This window comes from Nomascus leucogenys, chromosome 2 (genome assembly GCF_006542625.1).
Source record: "Nomascus leucogenys isolate Asia chromosome 2, Asia_NLE_v1, whole genome shotgun sequence".
Classification (NCBI taxonomy): domain Eukaryota; kingdom Metazoa; phylum Chordata; class Mammalia; order Primates; family Hylobatidae; genus Nomascus; species Nomascus leucogenys.
This window is the reverse complement of record NC_044382.1, coordinates 64,575,840-64,596,529: the sequence shown is the minus strand read 5'-3', so window position 1 is coordinate 64,596,529 and position 20,690 is coordinate 64,575,840. Positions and strand designations below refer to the sequence as shown.

General features: G+C 46.5%; 1 protein-coding gene across 2 annotated transcripts in view; it reads left to right on the top strand.

Moving 5' to 3' along the window:
* SLC6A2 (solute carrier family 6 member 2) overlaps positions 1-20,690 on the top strand; it is a 50,020-nt gene that overhangs the window by 18,368 nt on the left and 10,962 nt on the right. For both annotated transcript variants that reach the window (XM_012504653.2, XM_003263060.2), the window contains 3 exons: positions 10,121-10,259; positions 17,339-17,473; positions 19,472-19,575. In XM_012504653.2, the coding sequence (XP_012360107.1) occupies positions 10,121-10,259; positions 17,339-17,473; positions 19,472-19,575 (378 nt within the window). The remainder of the gene's footprint in view (positions 1-10,120; positions 10,260-17,338; positions 17,474-19,471; positions 19,576-20,690) is intronic.

Genomic DNA, 20,690 nt, shown 5'->3' with positions numbered 1-20,690 from the left:
ATTGCATGAGCTGAGGTTTGGGGTGTGATTGAACCTGCCACCCAGGTAATGAGCATAGTACCCTATAGGTACTTTTTCAACTCTTGTCCCCCTCTCTCCCTCACTCCTCACTCTTGTTGTCCCCAGTGTCTACTGTTCCTGTCTTTATGTCCATGTGTACGCAATATTTAGCTTCCGCTTATAAGTAAGAACATGCAGTATTTGGTTTTCTGTTCCTGGATTAATTTACTTAGGATAATGGCCTCCAGCTACATCCATGTCCCTGCAAAGGACATGATTTTGTTCTTTTTGTGGCTGCATAATATTCCATGGTATATATGTACCACATTTTATTTTCCTTTTCCTTTTTTTTTTTTTTTTTTTGAGATGGAGTCTCTCTCTGTCACTCAGGCTGGAGTGCGGTGGTGTGATCTCGGCTCCCTGCAACCTGTGTCCCAGGTTCAAGTGATTCTCCTGCCTCAGCCTCCTGAGTAGCTGGGATTACAGGCACCCACCACCACACCTGGCTAATTTTTGAATTTTTAGTAGAGACAGGGTTTCACCATGTTGGCTAGGCTGATCTCAAACTCCTGACCTCAGGTGATCCACCTGCCTCGGCCTCCCAAAGTGCTGGGATTATAGGCATGAGCCATCGCACCCAGCCACCACATTTTCTTTATCCAATCCATCATTGATGGGCACGTAGGTTGATGACATGTCTTTGCTATTTTGAGTAGTGCTGCAATGAACATCCACACTCAGGTGTCTTTTTGGTAGAATGATTCATCTTCCTTTGGGTAGATGCCCAGTAATGGGATTGCTGGGTTGAGTGGTAGTTCTATTTTTAGTTCTTAGAGAAATCTCCAAACTGCTTTCCACATGGGCTTAACTAATTTACATTCCCACCAACAGTGTGTAAGCATTCCCTCTTCTCGGTAGCCTTGCCAGCATCTGTTATTTTTTGATTTTTTAAATAATAGCCATTCTGTTGGGTGTGAGCTCGTAACCATCATTATTTAATTTGTGGCTTCCCTGAATCCTCTCAGCCTCTACTTCATCCATTTATGTCCTTAAGGAGGGTGATGACTGACTTGTTTTCAGCCACCTGATTTAAAATGTTTGCATAGCACTCTGTTCACAATGTAGCATCCATTGTCTTCATCCCTCAGGCATAGGTCAATTCCATTTTATCAATCCCTACACAAACATGCTAGCAGGTAAGCAGAAAGTACCTGTTACAACTTGTGGGGCAGACAGGATAGATTCCACCTGAACTCCACACTCAGGGCACTCATGGTCTAGAGCAGAGGTCCCCAAACTTTTCTGCTTAAGATCGTAGAGTAAATATTGCAGAATTTGCAGGCCACATATGTTCCCGTTGCATGTTCTTTGTTTTATTTTACCTCTAAAAAGTAAAACCATTCTTAGCTCACAGGTCATACCTAAACAGTCCATAGCTCAGATTTGGCCTGGGGGCCGTGGTGTGCTGATTCCTGGCCTAGTGCAAGATTTCCCAATAAAACTTCCCACCATGATAGAAATGGTCTATATCTGTGCAATCCACCAGAGTACCCCCTTGCCACAGGTGGTTACTGAGCAGTTGAAATGTGGCTAGTGTGACTGATGAGCTATATTACTAATTTAATTTTATTTACCTTTAAATAGACATATGTGGCCAGTTGCTACTGTATTGGGCAGTGCAAAAAAGTGTGAAAAAAAAACATTCACAAACAACAAAACTTTAGGGCTCCTCTCCTTCAGTCCTGTGGATTCCCCAAGCCCAGAACCTGGGAATGAGTCCTGATTATCTGGAGATTGGGGTTATCCTGGGACCAGTGCTTTCCCTGCCATCTTGGTGCAGCAGGGCCAGGGGGATTTAGTTTGGTTGAAAGAGACCTCTGGAAAGTCTCCTGCCTCCTGGGGCTCAGGGGAGTCAGTGTTCTCAGGATCCAGGAAATATCCTCAATGGTTCACTGCAGAGAATTTGCTAAGGGTCCTGTACCTGCATCCACCTGTTTCCATTCATGATTCCCAAGGACTTCTAACAGGCATATGTAAAAATTATGTGTTTTAGAATTTTTCTTGGAGAGGGTCTATAGTTGTCATCAAATTCTCAAATACCTCTCCAGCCCTTCCAGAGGATCTGAATCACTGCTGTAGCTGAACGTCAGCATCTGCTATAAGAAACCTGTCTTCCTCACTATCACATTAATAGCTAACCTCTTACCATGTGTATGAGGTTTTCTGCTAACTTCCTTGTATGTATTATTTTGATTTAAGCCTCACCCACCTAATGAGGTTTTTGTAACTTTTATCCTCGTCACACTCTTGGGGAGGCTTCATTTCACAGTTGAGACAGTAAAGTCCACAACGACACAACTATTACTGCACAGAGCCAAGATTTGGACCCAGCCAGTGTGCATTTGCAGGACCCTGAGAATGAGCATCTCCCATTTTGCACCGTAGGAGCTTACTTCTCCTCACTCTAACCCCAGCCCTGCCTGGCAGGGAAACTTCACAGCATGCACCCTTAACCTTTGTGTTATATTGGCCTCAACCCATTACACATGTTTGTTATTATGCAGAAATATTGTCATGGTCACACATCACATTTACTCAGCTTGGATTGTATTCCAGACATAGTTCAAAGCACCCTTTCTATACTACATTTTAATCCTGACCACTGTGGTCTAAAATTATTTTTATGAATGGGAAAAGAGGCACAAATCAGTAAGTGACTTGTCTGAGGTCATAGAGTTTAGAAGTGGCATTAAAAGTCGGTTTGGACCCAGGTAGTCTATCTCCAAAGCCCAAGCTCTTAGCCCAGGGTTCTAAACCTTGACTGCACATCAGAATCACCTGGAGAGCATGGATGCCTGGATTCTACATCCAGAGATTCTGATTTCATTGGTCTGGGTACAACCAGGGCACAGAAATTTCCATCAATAGCCCCTCCTGCAATTCTAACATCCAACCAATGTTGGATGCCCTTGTTTACACACTGCGCTCTTCTGTCTTGGAGTAGGACTCCTGCTGGAGTCTGGCCGACATCTTTATAGTCTCATGTCATGGAAAATCTAGGGCCTCCTTCACTCTTCTGAGGAGGAGTATGGCCTCAGAAAATTCCCGAACCATCAGAGAGCTTGAAGGTGGGGGTTTTAGGCCTTTCTGTCTTGTGAACTTGGTTTGGAGGGGAAGGTGGTAAATATAGTGGAGCAGAGTGCTGCCGACACATGTGATTGGTTGCACGCTCTCCCCCTCATCCTCCCATAAAGGAAAAAGCGTGATTTTTCTTTTTGCTCTTGGCAACCCTTGTTTTACAAATTAAAATGGGAAACGATAGCTTTGTCTCTAGTCCAGTTAGCATTTGTTTCCTCCACTGATGTCTTCATGGCTAGTATATCGGCCCCAGCAGAGACACCCAGCTGGAGGGAGAGGTGAGATAGGTTTTGAGACCCTACTTACTTTAATTACAGCCCTAAGCTTCCCCCAGGCTCAGCTGTAAGGAGAGAGTGGTGGGAAAAGATGGCATCCTCAGGCTGAAATGGTTGGGGGATGCAGGTAGAACTGAATGCAGAGTTGGTTTTTGTTTGTTTGTTTGTTTTAAAAAAGACGGGGTCTTGCTCTGTCACCCAGTGGCACAGTCTCGACTCAATGCAGCCTTGACCTCCCAGGCTCAAGTAATCCTCCCACCTCAGCATCCCAAGTAGCTGGGACTACAAGCATGTACCACCACGCCTGGCTAGCTTTTATATTTTTTGTAGAGATGGGATTTCATCGTGTTGCACAGGCTGGTCTTGAACTCCTGGGCTCAGGTGATCCACCCACCTCTGCCTCCCAAAGTGATGGGATTACAGATGTGAGCCACCTCGCCCAGCCTACAGGGCTTATTTTAGGAGCCTTCTGCCCTACAGATCTTCCTTCTTTTTTTCCTCTCCTTAACCTTCCCTCTACTAACCATGCAAACCTTCATTGCTACCATCAGCCAAGCACTGAGGATCTCCTCACATCCAAATCCCATTTAATCTTCACAGTTCATGGAGGTGGAAATCATTTCCATTTTACAGATAAGAGAGTGGAAGCTCAGGTTTTAGGTAAGTGGCAGAGCTGGGAGTGCAGGGGCCTCTGCAAGTAGATAGGAGTTCTTCTCATGCCACCCTTTCTTACCTGTAGCCTGCCTCTGTGCTTTGTAATGCACAGCACTGTCATCAGCTGCCTCTGGACTTTTTTTTTTTAATGGCATGCTGCCCTTTTGTCTAAATGTTTCTGCTTGGAAAACATCCCCTCAACTCAGTTTGGGGACCCAGTGAGTGGGACTCCTAGTGCCAATCCTGAGGAAATAGAAAATTTTTTCTCTTTCTGCCAACCTCCTGGCCAATTTTGTTACCATCCTATACTCATTTAGGCTGATGGACTGAGCATAGCATTCAAGGGAACAAAACTGCTATTCTCCCCAGGCTCCAGGCCTGAAGCCAAGCAGCCCCACAGCTAAAAGAAACTCTGCAGCTCTGTAACTTTATCTGTAAAAGGCCACCTTTGGTGAACATGTGCCTGGCAATAGAAAACTTCCACCCCATGCCGGTCCCTGGTGAGGAAGAAAAGTCTCCCTCCAGCCTAGTATCAATCATCTGTGCTAAATATCAAGTGAGAAATTGAGCTTTTTTGGTGTGTAGACTTCGGAAAGCCTGGACAGTACACTTAGCAATGATTCATTTTCATTAAACTTCTGGAAAACTAAAACTGATGTAAGTTTCTTGTACTAAACCCCAAGGCTTGGGCCTGCTGGGGAAAGGAAGCCGGATTCTCATTGATTTTCTTGGGTATAAGCTTGGGAGTCCAGATCTTTTCACTGATGAAATACCTAGACAACCTCCACAACCCTGAAAGTGGACTTTGAATGCATGGGACATCCGCTGGGCCTGTTGGGGGGCATTTCAACCAAGAGATTGGACACCAGAGGCATTTTGGCAAGTTTCAGGGCAATGATGATTGGTTCCATGCCTTTTTATTCCCATTATTTGGATAGTCAAGTCAACCAAATGACAATTGACACAATTCAACACCTGTCCCATAAAGGCACAGGAAGAAGTGGAATTAAACATCAGGTAGGGTCAGTACATGCCTCTGGTTCTCTATCCTTTTTTTTTTTGAAGCAGATTCTCACTCTGTCGCCCAGGCTGGAGGGCAGTGGCTCAATCTTGGCTATTGCAATCTCCGCCTCCCAGGTTCAAGCGATTCTCCTGCCTCAGCCTCCCAAGTAGCTGGCACTTCAGGCATGTGCCACCACTCCCGGCTAATTTTTGTATTTTTAGCAGAGAGGCGGTTTCACCATGTTGACCAGACTGATCTCGAACTCCTGATCTCAAGTGATCCACACGCCTTGGCCTCCCAACACGCTGGGATTGTAGGCATGAACCACCACACCCAGCCTGGTCCTCTGTCTTTTTAAATATGTGTATGCTCTGCCACCCTTTCCTCTTCTTTCTCTCTCGCTCTTAGGACTTAGCAGAGGGGTCTAAGTCAGGGGATCGTTTTGAGTTAGGACTAACAGGGTGAGAAGTTAGCCAGGCAGACAAATTGAGCTCGGACCTGTGTTCCGGCTGAAGGAACAGAAGGTCCCAAGGCCCAGAGCCATGGATGCACCTTATAACTGGGGACTGACAAGTAGCTTGCTGCTGCTGGGGTGAAAGGCAGGGTGTGGCAAGGCCAGGGATGAACTTGGCACAGGATGGACTGTGGAAGGCCTCAGATTCTGAGAGACTTACATTGTTATCCTCTGGACCTCAATGCTTTCGACTTTTTCGGTTGGATGATTCTTTGTTGGGGGGCAGGGGTGCACACTGTCTTGTGTATCTGTGATGTTTAGCAGCATCCCTGGCCTCTACCCTCTAGATACCAGCAGCATCTCCCTCCTCTCCAGATGTAACAACCAAAAATATCTCTCTAGACATGCCAAATGTCTCTGGAAGGCAGAGGCAAAGTTGCCTCCAGTGAGAACCACTGTTTTAGGTACTAAGAAGCCTCTGAGGCTTTGGAGGCAGGAGAGTGGCAAGGTTAGAACAGCACTTTGGATGGATGGTTCTGCAGTGGCACAGACAGTGGATTTAAGGGGGCTGACAGGAGGCAGAGAGACTGGGTTTGGGAGAGGGTGGGAGTCATTTACAATAGCTCTGGAAGGACAGTGTATTAGTCACGGTTCTCTCGAGGGACAGACTAATGATATAGATCTCATATGAGTTTATTAAGGAGTATCGACTCACACGATCACAAAGTGATGTCCCACAATAGGCTGTCTGCAAGCTAAGGAGCAAGGAAGCCAGTCCAAGTCCCAAAGCTGAAGAACTTGGAATTCGGTGTTCGAGGGTAGCAAGCATCCAGCATGGGAGAAAGATGTAGGCCAGAAGACTAAACCAGTCTAGTCTTTCCATGTTCTTCTGCCTGCTTTTGTTCTGGCTTCACTGGCAGCTGACTAGATGGTGCCCACCCAGATTGAGGGTGGGCCTGCCTTTCCGAGTTCACTGACTTAAATGTTAATCTCCTTTGGCAACACACTCCCAGACACACCCAGGAACAGTACTTTGCATCCTTCAATCCAATCAAGTTGACACTCAATATTAACCGTCACAGACAGAATGTGGGTCTGGCCTGGGATGGGGACAGTGGGGGTGGGGATGGAGGGAGCAACCAACAGACAGGATTAGCGGGACCAGACACGGCAACTGATTGCATGGGGAAGATGATGCAGGGTGAGAGTTTAAGGCCGCAACAGCTGGCCTGGGAGCTGCAGGGATGGGAGGGATTCTGGGGAGGGGGCATTGGTCTGGGTAGACCTTGATGACCCACCCACTCTGCTCATTCATTCACGCATGCTCACATCCCCTCTCCCCATTGCTCTCTCCCCTATACCTGTGTACCTCCTGTCAGCTTTCTGGCCAGCAGAGAAGGCACCTGCCACCTTCACAGCGGAGTCTTCCCAGCCAACCCCCTCTACTGAGTTTTCTGGGTACCTCTGACTCTCTTGCTGACACCTGCTGCTCCTTGAAGCCAAGGACTCAAACATAACGATCATTATAATTACGATTTATTGAGCATTTCCTAGGTTCAGGGTATTATTATCTGATATTCTGTAACTCAGCCCTCATCACAGCCCTTTCACTGAAAAGGAAAAGACTCGGTGATGGGGAATGCTTACACGCACTACTGTCCCCTTGCCTGTGAGCCCCAGGGGGCTGGAGCCATCACCTGCTTCTCCACAGCCATGCCACCAGCCACCGGCACACTGCCTGATTCAGAGTAGAGGTGCAGAGAGAGTTTGTGGAATTGATGAAAGGATTCGGGTCACACAGGAGCTGGTGGTAAGGGCTAGGATGGGAAGCCAGGTCTGTCTGACCCCAGAGCTCAGACAATTTCTGTGCCACATTTTTGTTTTCCTTCATATTCTTTCAAATAACATACATCTATTTTGAGTGGATAAATGATAAAAGAGTGAATGAAACAGCATCGCTAGTGGTCTTCAGCCTTTCTTTCACCTGCCTGGAAACAAATTTTAATTCCTACCCAAGGGTAAGCTAAGTAAGTATCCAGACTCAGGGTATATGTTTTCCTTACAAGCCTGGAATCTTCCTGCATCCTTCGGGATGAGTCCAGCAAGGGCTGTCATCTGCCTCTGGCAGATGTGTGTCTGCCATTAATGTGTGTTTTGGAATTAAAGCCACCTGCCATTAGTGTGTGTTTTGGAATTAAAGCCACCTTCCAGGGAAGGACAGTATATTATGCTGTTTGCCTCTAACACTTTAGCGTAAATTTAGTTTGTTTTGTTTTTGTTTTTGAGATGGAGTCTCGCTCTGTTGCCCAGGCTGGAGTGCAGTGACAAGATCTCCGCTCACTGCAATCTCCATCTCCCAAGTTCAAGCAATTCTCCTGCTTCAGTCTCCCAAGTAGCTGTGATTACAGGCATGCACTACCACATCCAGCTAATTTTTGTATTTTTAGTAGAGAAAGGGTTTCGCCATGTTGGCCAGGCCAGTCTCGAACTCCTGACCTCAGGTGATCTGCCTGCCTTGGCCTCCCAAAGTGCTGGAATTATAGGCATGAGCCACCATGCCTGGCTATATAAATCTATTAAGCAGCTGCTTTCTGAATGGACCTCTAGCTGAGCACAAACACCTATAGAATGAGACAGGGAAGTTTCCATATGGGAAAATGTGTGGTGCCCTGGGCAGTATGAAAGATCTGGGCAAAAGGGTTAGAAATTTGCCACAAGTGAGGGGAGGAGTTGCTAAGAGAAAGATTGAGAGTGTATGGGAGACTGACCCTCTTTCCTTACTCGTCCTCCTTGGGGTGATCCTGGGATCTCATTTTCTATAGTAGAGGGATTGTTGGGTTTAGCAAGAAAGGCTGGGAGCATTTATCTTTTTCTAATCCAATGATCTCTCATGAGCTAACAGGTCTAACTGCTGGTTCTGGGCTTAGCACTGGGGACCAGGAATGGTTAATTCACCTCCTCATCCTGGGAGACCCTTGTATACAGTTAGCCCTGACCTTGCAGGGACAGGCAGGCTCTCCTAGCAACTGAGTCCAGAGCCACAGGAACTGGAAGAGTTGAAAGTGGGCAACAATAGTGAAACTCTGTCCCAAAAAAAAAAAAAGAAAAAGAAACAAAACAAAAGAAAAAAAAACCCAAACACTTTATTGATAGCTAACATATTACAAAGGAGTGACTATCATCAAGCAACAGCTCAGAAAATGTTACCTGTTGAACGCAGCCAGTAACCTCACCCAGCTCAGGAAAGAGCATGATGAATGTCCTCTCCCAGTCAGTAACCCCCTCACCCCCATCCCAGGATACACCTCTCCTGACTTCTAATCCTTTAGGTCAGTTTTGCCTGTTGTTGAATTTTATATGACTGGAGTCAGACGGAAGTGCTCTTCTGGCTTTGACTTCTTTCTCTCAGCAGTGTGTGCTAGAGTGTGCTAGAGCCATCCCTCTGGAGGTAATTGCTGTATAATACTCCACTTAGGCCAGGTGCAGTGGCTCACACCTGTAATCTCAGCACTTTGAGAGGCTGGAGCAGTTGGATCACTTGAGCCCAGGAGTTCAAGAACAGTCTGGGCAACATGGCAAAACACAGTCTCTACCAAAAGAATACAAAAATTAGCCAGGCATGGTGTTGTATACCTATATTCCCAGCTACTTGGGAGGCTGAGGTGGGAGGACCACCTGAGCCTGGGGAGGCTGAGCCTGTGGTGAGCCATGATGGTGCCACTGCACTCCAGCCTGGGCAACAGAGTGAGAACCTGTCTCAAAAAAAAAAAAAAACAAAAACAAAAAACTCCACTTTATAAATATATTCTAATTTATCCATTCCACTGTTGATGGATGTTTGAGTACTTTGCGATTTGGGGTTATTATGAATAATGCTGCCATAAACATTCTAGAGCATGTCTTTTGGTGAACATGTGTATGATATTCTATTGAGTCAATACCTATGGCACAGGATAAGCATATCTTTAGCTTTAGTAGCTATTCCCCAATAGGAGAAATGTTCACTCTTGTCTCAGTCTCTAGACCAGGTATTCTCAGATTCAGCAATATGGACCTTTTGGGCAGGATCATTTTTTGTTATTGGAGACTGTCCTGTACATTGCAGTATGTTTAGCAGCACCCATAGTCTCTATGCCAGTAGAACCACCTCTCCTCAAGTCATGACAATCAAAAACGTCTCAGACATTGCCAAATATCCTCTGGGGTGGGGGTCGGGGGCAAAACAGTCTTCCCTCCTGCTGAGAACTGCTCTTTACATGTGAGTTCTGTGAGGACAGGAACCTTCCCTATTTATTACTCCAAGGCCAGGCGAGCAATAGGCACTTAAGAGATTTTTGTCTTTTAAAAGCAGCCATGAGCCTGGAATCTCCCCAGATGATTTGCCTCTTCTAGGACAGAGTGGTCCTGGGCACAGGCCATGGCTGACCAGGTCAGGACCATGTGGTGTATGGCAGTGGCTAGGGCCCCTGAGTTAGGGGAGAGTGGCCTGGTCCTGTCTCCATCAGCATGCATTTGCAGGGACTGGTCTGTGGTCACAGCCTCTGTCGTCCTCCCTGATGACATTTACCCTGGTCCCCTCCCCTCTCCTCTCGGCAGGCGTGGTGTCCTGCACCTTCACGAGAGCAGCGGGATTCATGACATCGGCCTTCCCCAGTGGCAGCTCTTGCTCTGTCTGATGGTCGTCGTCATCGTCTTGTATTTTAGCCTCTGGAAAGGGGTGAAGACATCAGGAAAGGTAATATCTCTTTGTTTCTCTTTCAGTTGGGTGATCAACCTTGGGGGGTGTGATTATTTCTAGCAATAATTATGTAGCTGGTGGACAAAAAAGATGGAGCTGGAAGTGCAAGGCCTGGGTTCAAGCCCCTGTTCTGCCACTGACTTGGACAAATCCCTTCCCTTCCTTTCCTTTCCCTTCCCCAAATCTGTGTTTCTGCAACAATAAGTTGAAGGGGTATAAGTGGATCAGAGTTCCTCATATTTTCCTGCCAAAACCTCCCTAATAGCAGAGACCAGGGACTGGGATACCCCCAAGGGCCTCAGGACAAAGTCTAGAGATACTATCAACATGCCCTTGATAAATCTTGAATCTTGACCTAAATCTTCATGCAAATGTTGCATCCTACTCTGGAATATGACCATAAAATCAATAAATCCCCCTCTGAATTTTTGAGAAAAAAAGATGCTTTAGAAGATATTCAGATGTATGCTGGATTTTGTGTTTCCTTGGATACAGAAATAAGTGCCCCCAGGGTTCCAGGTGCCTTGGAGAGAAGAGCATAGGTTTAGATGACCCATGAGGGCCAGTCCAGAGTTGGCATTCTTAACTTGGGTGACACTGTCCCCCTATAGTCAGCCTCTCATGGGTGGGGAATATTCAGGAAATGGCTCCTGTTGATTTTTAGCCCAAGGAACATCATGGGAACAACAACCCCATTTGGACTCTACAGGGTCTATTTAGAAGCTTGACTCTATTAAAGAGGATGTGGATGGGAAATTTTCTTTCCAGTGTTCTGGTGAGCTAATGCTGTGCAACAAACCACCCCAAAATGTATGACTCAAAATAACAACCATTTTATTGTCTCTCACAATTCAATGGGTTGACTGGGATCAGCTGGGTGGTTCTTCTGCTCCATGTGATATTCCCTGGACTACATGGCTTCACTGGGCTGGAATATTCTAGATGGTGCATACACATTGCTAGCATTTGGCACTAGCTTGGAGCTAAGTTGGAGCTGCCAATCAGAGCATCTTGGGATGTTTCCATATAGCCTTTCTATGGTGCTTGGGCTTCTCACAGCATGGCAGCTGAGTTCCAAGAACATGTCCCAAGCAGACAAGCCCCAGTGATGTACAAGTAGCTCTTCCAGTCACTGCTTGCATCATTCTTGCTGTTGTCCCAATGGCCAAAACAAGTGTTGAGGTAAAACTCAATGTCCATAAGGGAGGGGATTACACACAGGTGTGAGTTCATTGGGGGCCACAGTGCAACAGTCTACCTTAATCAGGTGGGTGTCAATTTGGGAGAATCCTCATTAGGCAACTGATTTTGGAAAGGGGGGGTGCACCAGAGTTATCTCTGATACTCTTAGAGTTCTTGCTCATGCCATTGAGAGCAAAGAAAGTAGCAGGGGAGCAGCAGCCAGTAGAGATGAAATCCGTCAATAAGTGGAGAGAGAACTTTCTATCAGCATGTTGGGGACACAGTATCTACCCTAAGAAAGCACTCAAATAAAATGCAGACCAGGGCTTGGAGAAAGTCTAGGGTTGAGTAAAACCATGATAGGACCACACCCATTCTGATGCCTGGCACCTAGTAGGTCTTCAGTAAATATTTATTGGGTGATTGAAGGATGGGTGGGTATATAAGTTTGGGGAACTTCATTAAGTATTCTTTTGAATTTAGTTCAAAATACCAACATAGGAGACCTAATATGTACCAGGCTTGATGCTAGTACTAGTGATGCAAGAATAAGACAGTTTCCTTCTTCAATTGCTTTAGTCTATGTGTATTACAGGCAGGTTATGGATCAACCAGTGGTCACTAGCTTCTTGGGTCTCTATCCAGAGACATATGTGTGTGTCCCCATTTAATAAAAACCAGTGGTCACAAACTATGTGCACTATTATATATCTTGCTATTTTTTAAGTTTAACTTTACCTTGAAGATAATTTCACATCCAGTAGTCGAATTACATTTCAATAGAAATACAAACTGTGGGTTTCAAAACTGTAATTAAATCAGCTTAATGGGTCATCACATACACTTTTTAAAAATGAAAAAGTCTAGATAATAAGAGATCATTGCACATAGTAAAGTAAGAGCTGTCTCTTGGAATTTTTGTTTCAGTTACAGCAATCTCTAAATTTACATGTAGTTTGTCTTGATATTGAAGGTATTTCTTAGCATTAATCGTGGTCAAAAAGTGTGAGATGCTGCATTAGTGGAGAAAGGAAGCTCTTTCAACCGAAAGTGTCTCCAAAGACCGTAAAGAAGGTAGCATTCAAGCTGAGTCTACAAGGTCAGGCACAGGTAGAGGTGGGGTGGAGGGAAGGGATTCTTAGCAGAAGGAGCTACATGAGCAAAGCTGTAGAGATGTGGAAGCCCCAGGCCAGCCTTGTCTAGCACTCTCTGTGCCTTTCCTGGGTACCAGGAGCAGAGTTCTCCTGGCCTCTGCAGGCACAGACAGAGACCCTTAGGGGAGACAGGGCTCACCTCTGTGAACTGCAGATGTATGAGCTTTATACTACTTCTGGCCTTGGCATAGGACCACCACAAACTTCTAATATTGCACCCAAGATTGAGTTCCCCCATGCCATCACCAAAGAGGGTAGAGCCTGCCCCACCTAGTTTAACTTCTGACTAGAGTGGAGTATATGTTGTCTGCAGGCAGGCTGATGTGAAAGAGACTGGGAGGAGTGGGGCTGAGCATGCTCAGTTCTTTCTAAAATGCACCTTCAGAGAAGGTAATGAGGGGCAAACCAGAGTGTTACACTAGGAAAGCCCCCATGTAGAAACACAATGAGAGAGGAATATGAGTCCCCTCTGCATGTGTCATCCGAAACCACAGCCCACATTTTGCATAAGTCCCTCAGTGTTCTGACCACTAAACAGGCATGCCACAGGAGATTTTTAGAATGGGGAGCTTCACTTAGGACATTACTGTGCCCTGTCTTTAATTGTTTTTATAAACTGGCTTATGAGAAACCAAGAGTGTTGCTTATTTCTTTCTAGACTGTACCTGGAACAGGACATTGAGCCTTTATTAGCAGGCTTCCATAGCCTCAGAGCTGGCCTCAAATGAATTGCAAATGTTCATACCTCCGGTCTTGGCAAGTGAAGGTTGTGCTGGTCCTGGCTTGCTTTAGTGACTTGATTGGACTCAATTATAATGAACAGCATCATTCACACATGAGTGCGGCATAGACTAAAATATTTGTAGCTTGGTGTTTTCTTCAGTAACATCAGTGCATACCCCACACCCCATAAATCTCCCTTTTTAAAATCACAAATTCTAAATCAGTCAAGGGTAAATTAATGCAGATTTATAGTGGTAAAGTGAGGACATTTATCATCTCTGTTTTCAAGTCAACCCTAGAGCAGGTCATGGGCAGTGTTTTTCAAACTCTCATGGGTGTAAGAATCACCGAAATGGCTTGCTAAAACTCAGATTCCTGGGTCCCTCTTTGAGAGAGTCTGATTCAGTGGGGATGAGGTGAGAATTTGCATTTCTGACAAGTACCTAGGTGATGCTGATGCTGCTGGTCTATGGACCTCACCTTGATCGAGGCAGCCCTTTTCACGATGCCTGGATTCATAGCAAGGCTTGCACAACTTCAGTGACAAGCACCTCACCACCTTCCTGGGCAGCTCTTTCCCTTGAGAGAGTTCTATCAATTTGAAAGTTCTTTCTTTTATGGAGCCAAGGTCCTCATTTTGATTGTGAGCCATTGGCTTGGATTTGGTACCCTGGAACCACACAAATTATCCATAGAAATACCAGTAGGTATGGATTTAAAGTTATAGAAAGCAGTGACCTCCTTTAGGGACTAAGGACATTTGCCAAGACCAATGGGCTGCTCATTGCTTTCTTTTTTTTTTTTTTTCATTTGGTCATATGGTAAGATTTTTGTTTGTTTGTTTGCTTTTTTCTTTTCTTTTTTTTTTTTATTATACTTTAGGGTTTTAGGGTACATGTGCACAATGTGCAGGTTTGTTACATATGTATCCATGTGCCATGTTGATTTCCTGCACCCATTAACTCGTCATTTAGCATTAGGTGTATCTCCTAATGCTGTCCCTCCCCCCTCCCCCCACCCCACAACAGTCCCTGGAGTGTGATGTTCCCCTTCCTGTGTCCATGAGTTCTCATTGTTCAATTCCCACCTATGAGAGAGAACATGCGGTGTTTGGTGGGCTGCTCATTGCTTTCTTGATGTTGTGCTCAAAATTGGACCAAGTCTAGGCTCTCGTGGCCAGAGCTGTGTTGCAAGTTGAAATTCTGAGAGCTGAGAAGCCTGGGGTGGAGATGACAGAGCCCAAGCCTTTCTTCTGTTTACCCATTGTGCATTCAGGGCACATTTGAGCATGAGTGAACTGTTGGCCAAAGATCCAGGAATCCTTCTTTCAACACAAGATCTTAGGCAGCTGAAGTAACATCCACTGCCAATTCTGAGAATCTTCAACAAGACTCAGATGGTTTAGCTTTGAACACATGGGCACAGACAAAACAAGTTCCCTGCTTTCTTGATGCTTGAACTATAGTCAGGGTCTCAGCTCAGTCATGGCCTGATGTATTCCTTAGGGAAACTGAATCCATGACAAACAAACATGGCCAATGCAGGACCACCTCCAGGCCCCATGGGAGATTCCCTGGAGTCAGAGGTCAAGATACTGTTTTCTGATGGGAAGAATGTAGTCTCACCTGGTTTGCTGGGCTGGGCATTGTAGCAGGGCTGCAGCTATTGACATGAGTTTTAGGAGACCAGAGCAGTTAGGACCAGTCTCAAAGAGATGTGAGAGCTCCTTGTGCCTTTTGCCAAGGGCTTACACCTATTTGTCCCAGATCAGGAGACTGAATACAAGATTGATTAACGTGAGGTCACCCAGATGCAACAGCTTCACTTTCCAGGGCATGTTTCCCTCCTTATTTGTTATGCAAATTGTCCTTCCTGTTCTTGCCTCCATGAAAGAAAACAAGTGGAAATCCCATTTCCACAAAGACCTTCTTAGAACAAGGGAGTGATGGAGAAACAAGTGGATAACATGAAACAGAGGAGGCTTTCCTGATTCCTTCTGAGCCCCGAAGATGTGACTACCACTATGCATTTTTTCGCTCCCATGCTGACCCAGTTACTCATTCACTCACTTGTTCATGCATTTATTCTTTGACTTAGTCGTCCACTAACTTTCTGATTTATCACTTACCCACTCATTCGTCCATCCGTCCATCCATCTACTCAACCCTCCACCCACCTAATCACCTTTCCATCCTTTTAACCAGCTACCCAATCATAATCCAGCCATCCATTCATCCATCCATTTACCTAACAATCCAATCATTCATCTACACCACTGCCAGTCCAATCATTCATACAATAAACATTTATTTGGACTCACATGCACCAGGTTCTGGGGATTCAGGTTTGAAAAATATAGGATTTTATTTCTAAGGGGCTCATGATCTAGTGGGAAAGACAAGTAAAGAAAGAGGATAAATCCCCATCCTTAAACATAAGTATGAAAAACATATGGCTTTATTTTCTATATCTCCATTTTTTGTTTAGAGCCCATATCTTTTTAGCCTGGCAAAGAACTTTCATGTTTTGAGGTTTCCACTTTCTCCTTAGGGATACATGAAGGTTCCTGGGGCTATGTAGTTCCAGGGATTTGGGGGGTGGAACCATTGGGCATTTAAGTTATAGGCCTTCTCATGTTTCAGCTGCGTCCTCCTTGAGTCTGACTACCTTGACCTTAGCCTGATTTTTCACCTGGGGCACAGCCTTCTTTCAGCAAGGCTACCCATAGATGCCTCTGCCTGAAGTGGTGATTTCTCACCTTGGCTGCACAATTTTATCATCTGCGGAGCTTTAAAAAAAATACTCATTTTGGGCCCACCCCGACCAACTAAGTCAGAAACTCCAAGAGTAGGATCTAAGCTTTAACATTTTTACCTATAACTTCCCCCATGGTATTTGAATGTGTAGCCAAGGGTGAGAAGGAATAGCAAGGAAACACATATAACACTCCCATCCCTGTCTCTACCTTTCTTTTCTGTTCCTCCAACCTGGACAAGGGGATGGGGCGTTTCTTTTTAGTCTGGAGTAATCTCTTCCTTTGTGTGTTTCTGAATAAGGTACGTTGTCTGTGTCCCACATCTGTTCCCACTAAGGTAAAGAATGGTCAGAGGTTCTGCTTTCTGCCCAGCCACATCCCTCCCTGGGCAATATGCTTAGGAAAGAAAATATGCTTAAAGCAGGGTAAAGAAAAAGAGGAAGAGATAAACAAAAGGCAGAGAGTGGAGGAGAAGGAGACGAGGGAGGGGAGAGCAAGAAGAGGGAGGGAGGATGGGGAGAGAGAGAAAGAGAGGAGAGAGAGAGAGAGACAGAGAGAGAGAGAGAGAGAGAGAGAGATAGACAGATAGATAGATAGACAGATAGATAGATACAGAGAGAGAGAGAGAGAGAAATTTCTAAATATCCTGCCAGTCAGATAGGTGCATGCAGCAACCAGTAGCAATGGTGTGATGGACACAGGACTGATGGGGAAAGGGGAGAGCACGAAGGTGGGTGTACTTAGTTCTGCCTGGTCCATGAACCACACCTTGACCTAAGCAATCCTTTGCCAATGCCTGTATTCCTAGCAACACTCGCACAACTTCAATGACAGGTACCTCACCACCTCTCTAGGCTCTTTTCCTTTAGAGAGCTCTATATAAGGGAAAGTTCTTCATTTTATGGAGTCAGGAGTCTTTCCTTGAAGGAGTCAGGAGAGGTGGCTTTGTAGATGAGGAGGCATCTGGTGCTATGAGGACCTAGTCTTTGCCCTTGGCTTCCATCATAGTGCTATCCCCACTGCGGCTGACTCTCACCCTGGGTTCTGAGCTTCTCTAGGGTGTGACCTGTGTCCGTTTGCTGGTCTAGCCCTGGATTCTGGCTCAGGGCCTTGCCTAGAGCTGGAACTTGTAGCATGTGCTTTGGGTAAAGGAAGTGGGAAAGAGCATGACTGGCTCCCTGGGAAAGGGCTCTGTGCCCCACCAGCCCGCCACAGGACTGGGGCCAGAGCGAGGCTCTCACCTGAACTTATCCATTGCCCAGGTGGTGTGGATCACAGCCACGCTGCCTTACTTCGTGCTGTTCGTGCTCCTGGTCCATGGCGTCACGCTGCCCGGAGCCTCCAACGGCATCAATGCCTACCTGCACATCGACTTCTACCGCTTGAAAGAGGCCACGGTCAGTGCTCAGTGACCACCAAGCCTTGGGCCAGGCTTGTGGGAGGGTTTTCAGGAGAAGGTGATGATGGAGAATCTGGTCCCAGCTCTGCCACAAATGTGCAGTGTAGCCTTGGACAGGATCCTTCCCTGTCTGAGGTGCAGCTTCCCCATCTGACCAATGCGGATTTGCACCTGACAGTCTCCATAAGCCCACCCATGTCTGGAGGCCTGGGATTCTGTGGTTCCATCTGGTGGTCTTCACAGACTACTCTTTTTGAGGAGAGAAATTCCCTGTGAAGCGGACATGATGTCCTGGGACCTTGCTCTTGTCCTGTGCCCACAGCTCCCTAGCCCACCCCAGCCATCCCCTGCCCTCTTTCTACTCTCGGATCCCCAGACTTGGTCTTTGCCACCATCCTGTGATGTCAGCACAAGGATAGTCTTAGCCACCAGGGAGGCCCTGCCAACTCTCTTCCCCAACACCCTCATCCAACCACTCCCCCTGTCCAGAGGCCCAAACTCTGGTGAAAGTGGGTGAATTTGGTAGTGGAGTCCAGTGCACAGGAGTGAGGGTGGGAGCAGAGACAATCACAGAGGTACTCAGTACCTTGAGCATCTTCAGATAACTGCTGAGATTACTTCCAGCCTCCTCTTGCAGGGTCCCTCAGTGAGAACACCTCAACATGCTATCTTACAATTCTCCAGGGTTTCTTTATTTGAACCCATAATAATCCTGGCAGGCCCCAGCAGCACAGGATGAAGAGGGATGCATCCCAATGTACATCTCCATAGTTGTAATGCTCCAACACACTGCAATGTTATAGACCGGTAACCAAGAGAAAACCTATTTTCATAGTAGCAGCCAGAAAGATAACAGAGCATAAGACATGAATCAGCCTTGTAAATTGCAAAATAAGTCAGACTTCTATTTGTTCTGTGACTGTTTATGCCAAACCTTTCAGATGTGTAGAAGCTAAGCCCTCAGTGCAGTCTCAAGGAGCAGATCTGTCTTCCCCCATCAGATCATGCTGCCCTCTGTTTGCACAGCTGGGGAAGCCTGGACTAACACCGGTCGGGGGATGACAGACATCTCTGAAATCTGAGTTGCAAGGCTGGGCGCGGTGGCTCACGCCTGTAATCCCAGCACTTTGGGAGGCTGAGGCGGGTGGATCACTTGAGGTCAGGAGTTCAAGACCAGCCTGGCCAACATGGGGAAACCCCGTCTCTACTAAAAATACAAAAATTAGCAGGGCATGGTGGCATGCACTTGTAATCCCAGCTACTCAGGATGCTTGAACCCAGGGGGTGGAGGTTGCAGTGAGCCAAGATCATGCCACTGCACTCCAGCCTGGGTGACAGAGTGAGACCCTGCTTAAAAAAAAAAAATCTGAATTGCAACTCTTAGTCTGAGTGGGTGAGGTATAATTATCCCCATTATACAGATGAGGAAACAGACAGAGAGAAGTGAACTTGACCAGGGCTAGAACATGAGGCAGAGAAGTTGGAAAGGAATTCAGATCTTCAGGCCTCCAGCCATGTGCTTTTATCACCCAACAGATGGAATAAGTAAGCCCCATTGGCCCCCAAGGAGTCACCATTGTCTATGGCTTGTAGAAGCCTACTAGGAATGGTCCTCGCTTTCTGAAAGTGCCATCTCCGTAACTCCTAAGATGGCCATAACCCTCTGTTCTTGCCCCATTCACACTCTAGCCTAGAGCTTTTCATTTTGTTAACTTTCTTTGAAAATCAGGGCATGAAATTGAGTGAATGAGTTCCTACAGGGTGAGCTCACTCACGACTACCCAAGGCTGGGGGATGCTAGAGAGGCCCAGCCTCTCTCTGCAGTTGTTTTGTACAGGATGCAGGGGAGGGAGTTGCCAGGGCTGCCCTTCTCTGGTTCAGATCATGTTTCCTCTGGTCTCAGAGCATCCCCAGGGTTTCTCAGCCCTTCCAGAGCAGTGAGGTGTTGCAGTGGTGTAGGAAGCAGAGGCTGATGGCTTTTGTCTGCTGGTTTCAGGTATGGATTGATGCCGCAACTCAGATATTTTTTTCCTTGGGGGCTGGATTTGGAGTGTTGATTGCATTTGCCAGTTACAACAAATTTGACAACAACTGTTACAGGTAAGATTCTTCTCAGAATTCCGAGAAGCTCTAAATCCTGGGGATTGACTCTTGTGGGGATGGCAGAGAGGGCTCTGGTCTGAAAGCCAACTCTCCCTGAGCAAGCCAAATTTTCTTCTTGTGAACATTTTGAGCATTCTATAAACTGCGACATGGCCTCTGAGGGTCCTGATGACCACATTTCATTTCAGGATGCCTCTCAAACAAATGTGAGGTGTGGAACTGGGAAAATTGAGGTTACCAGCACTGAGAGATGGGTAGTCATGACAGAGGAGAACTGTGAAGATTTCAGTATGGACTCTGTCCATCAGATGCCCAGGCAGGGGTGGAATATCCCAGCTGCTGAGGGCCTGGCAGGGTCAGAGGTGAGACTACAGGGGAGACTGAGACCCAGAAGACCATGGTCTAGCTCAGTTCAGGAAGCACTCAATGCTACCTCCTGCTGGCTCAGTGCTGTGGGGACTTCAGGCACAGGCACAAATTTGGGTCCACTTCCATTACACTCCATCCAAGGCTTAAGGCAGAATCACAGTGTCTTTGGTACATGACAGAGTCCAATGAATTCATACCAGCGGTACAGGCTATAGGGAGGTAAGGAAATGGGGTGATCAGCCCCCTAATAGAAGACAAGCCAGTGCATGGAGGTGAATTTGAGATGAGCCTTGGAGGATAGTTAGGATTATGCTAGGCAGACGTGGAGTGGACATGCTGTCCTGCACTGGGGGAGAAGGGGGACAACACAGGCAAATGCAAGAAAGTGGTCTATCTATGGACCAATTTATGGTTTGTTCAGAGTACACCTTGGGAGTCATGGAAGGTAAATATATAAGGAAGGTTGGGTCTTCTTAGCACAGCTCTTGAATGACAGGATGAGGAGTTGGGAGGCACTGGGGAGCAGCCATGGAAGGTTTGTTGAAGGAGGCTGGTGACTCAATTCCCTGGCAGGAATAGACTCTGGTATCAGGCTGTTGCATCTGTAAGCAGTTAGCCTACTTCCTGCACCAGTGATGGTGAGGCCCCGTATCCATGTGGCAGCAGGAGCAGCTGAAGGGGGGATGGCCTTTGAGGCGGGGGCCAGGCTGCAGGTCTATAGCCAGTCCAGCAGTCAAAGCACA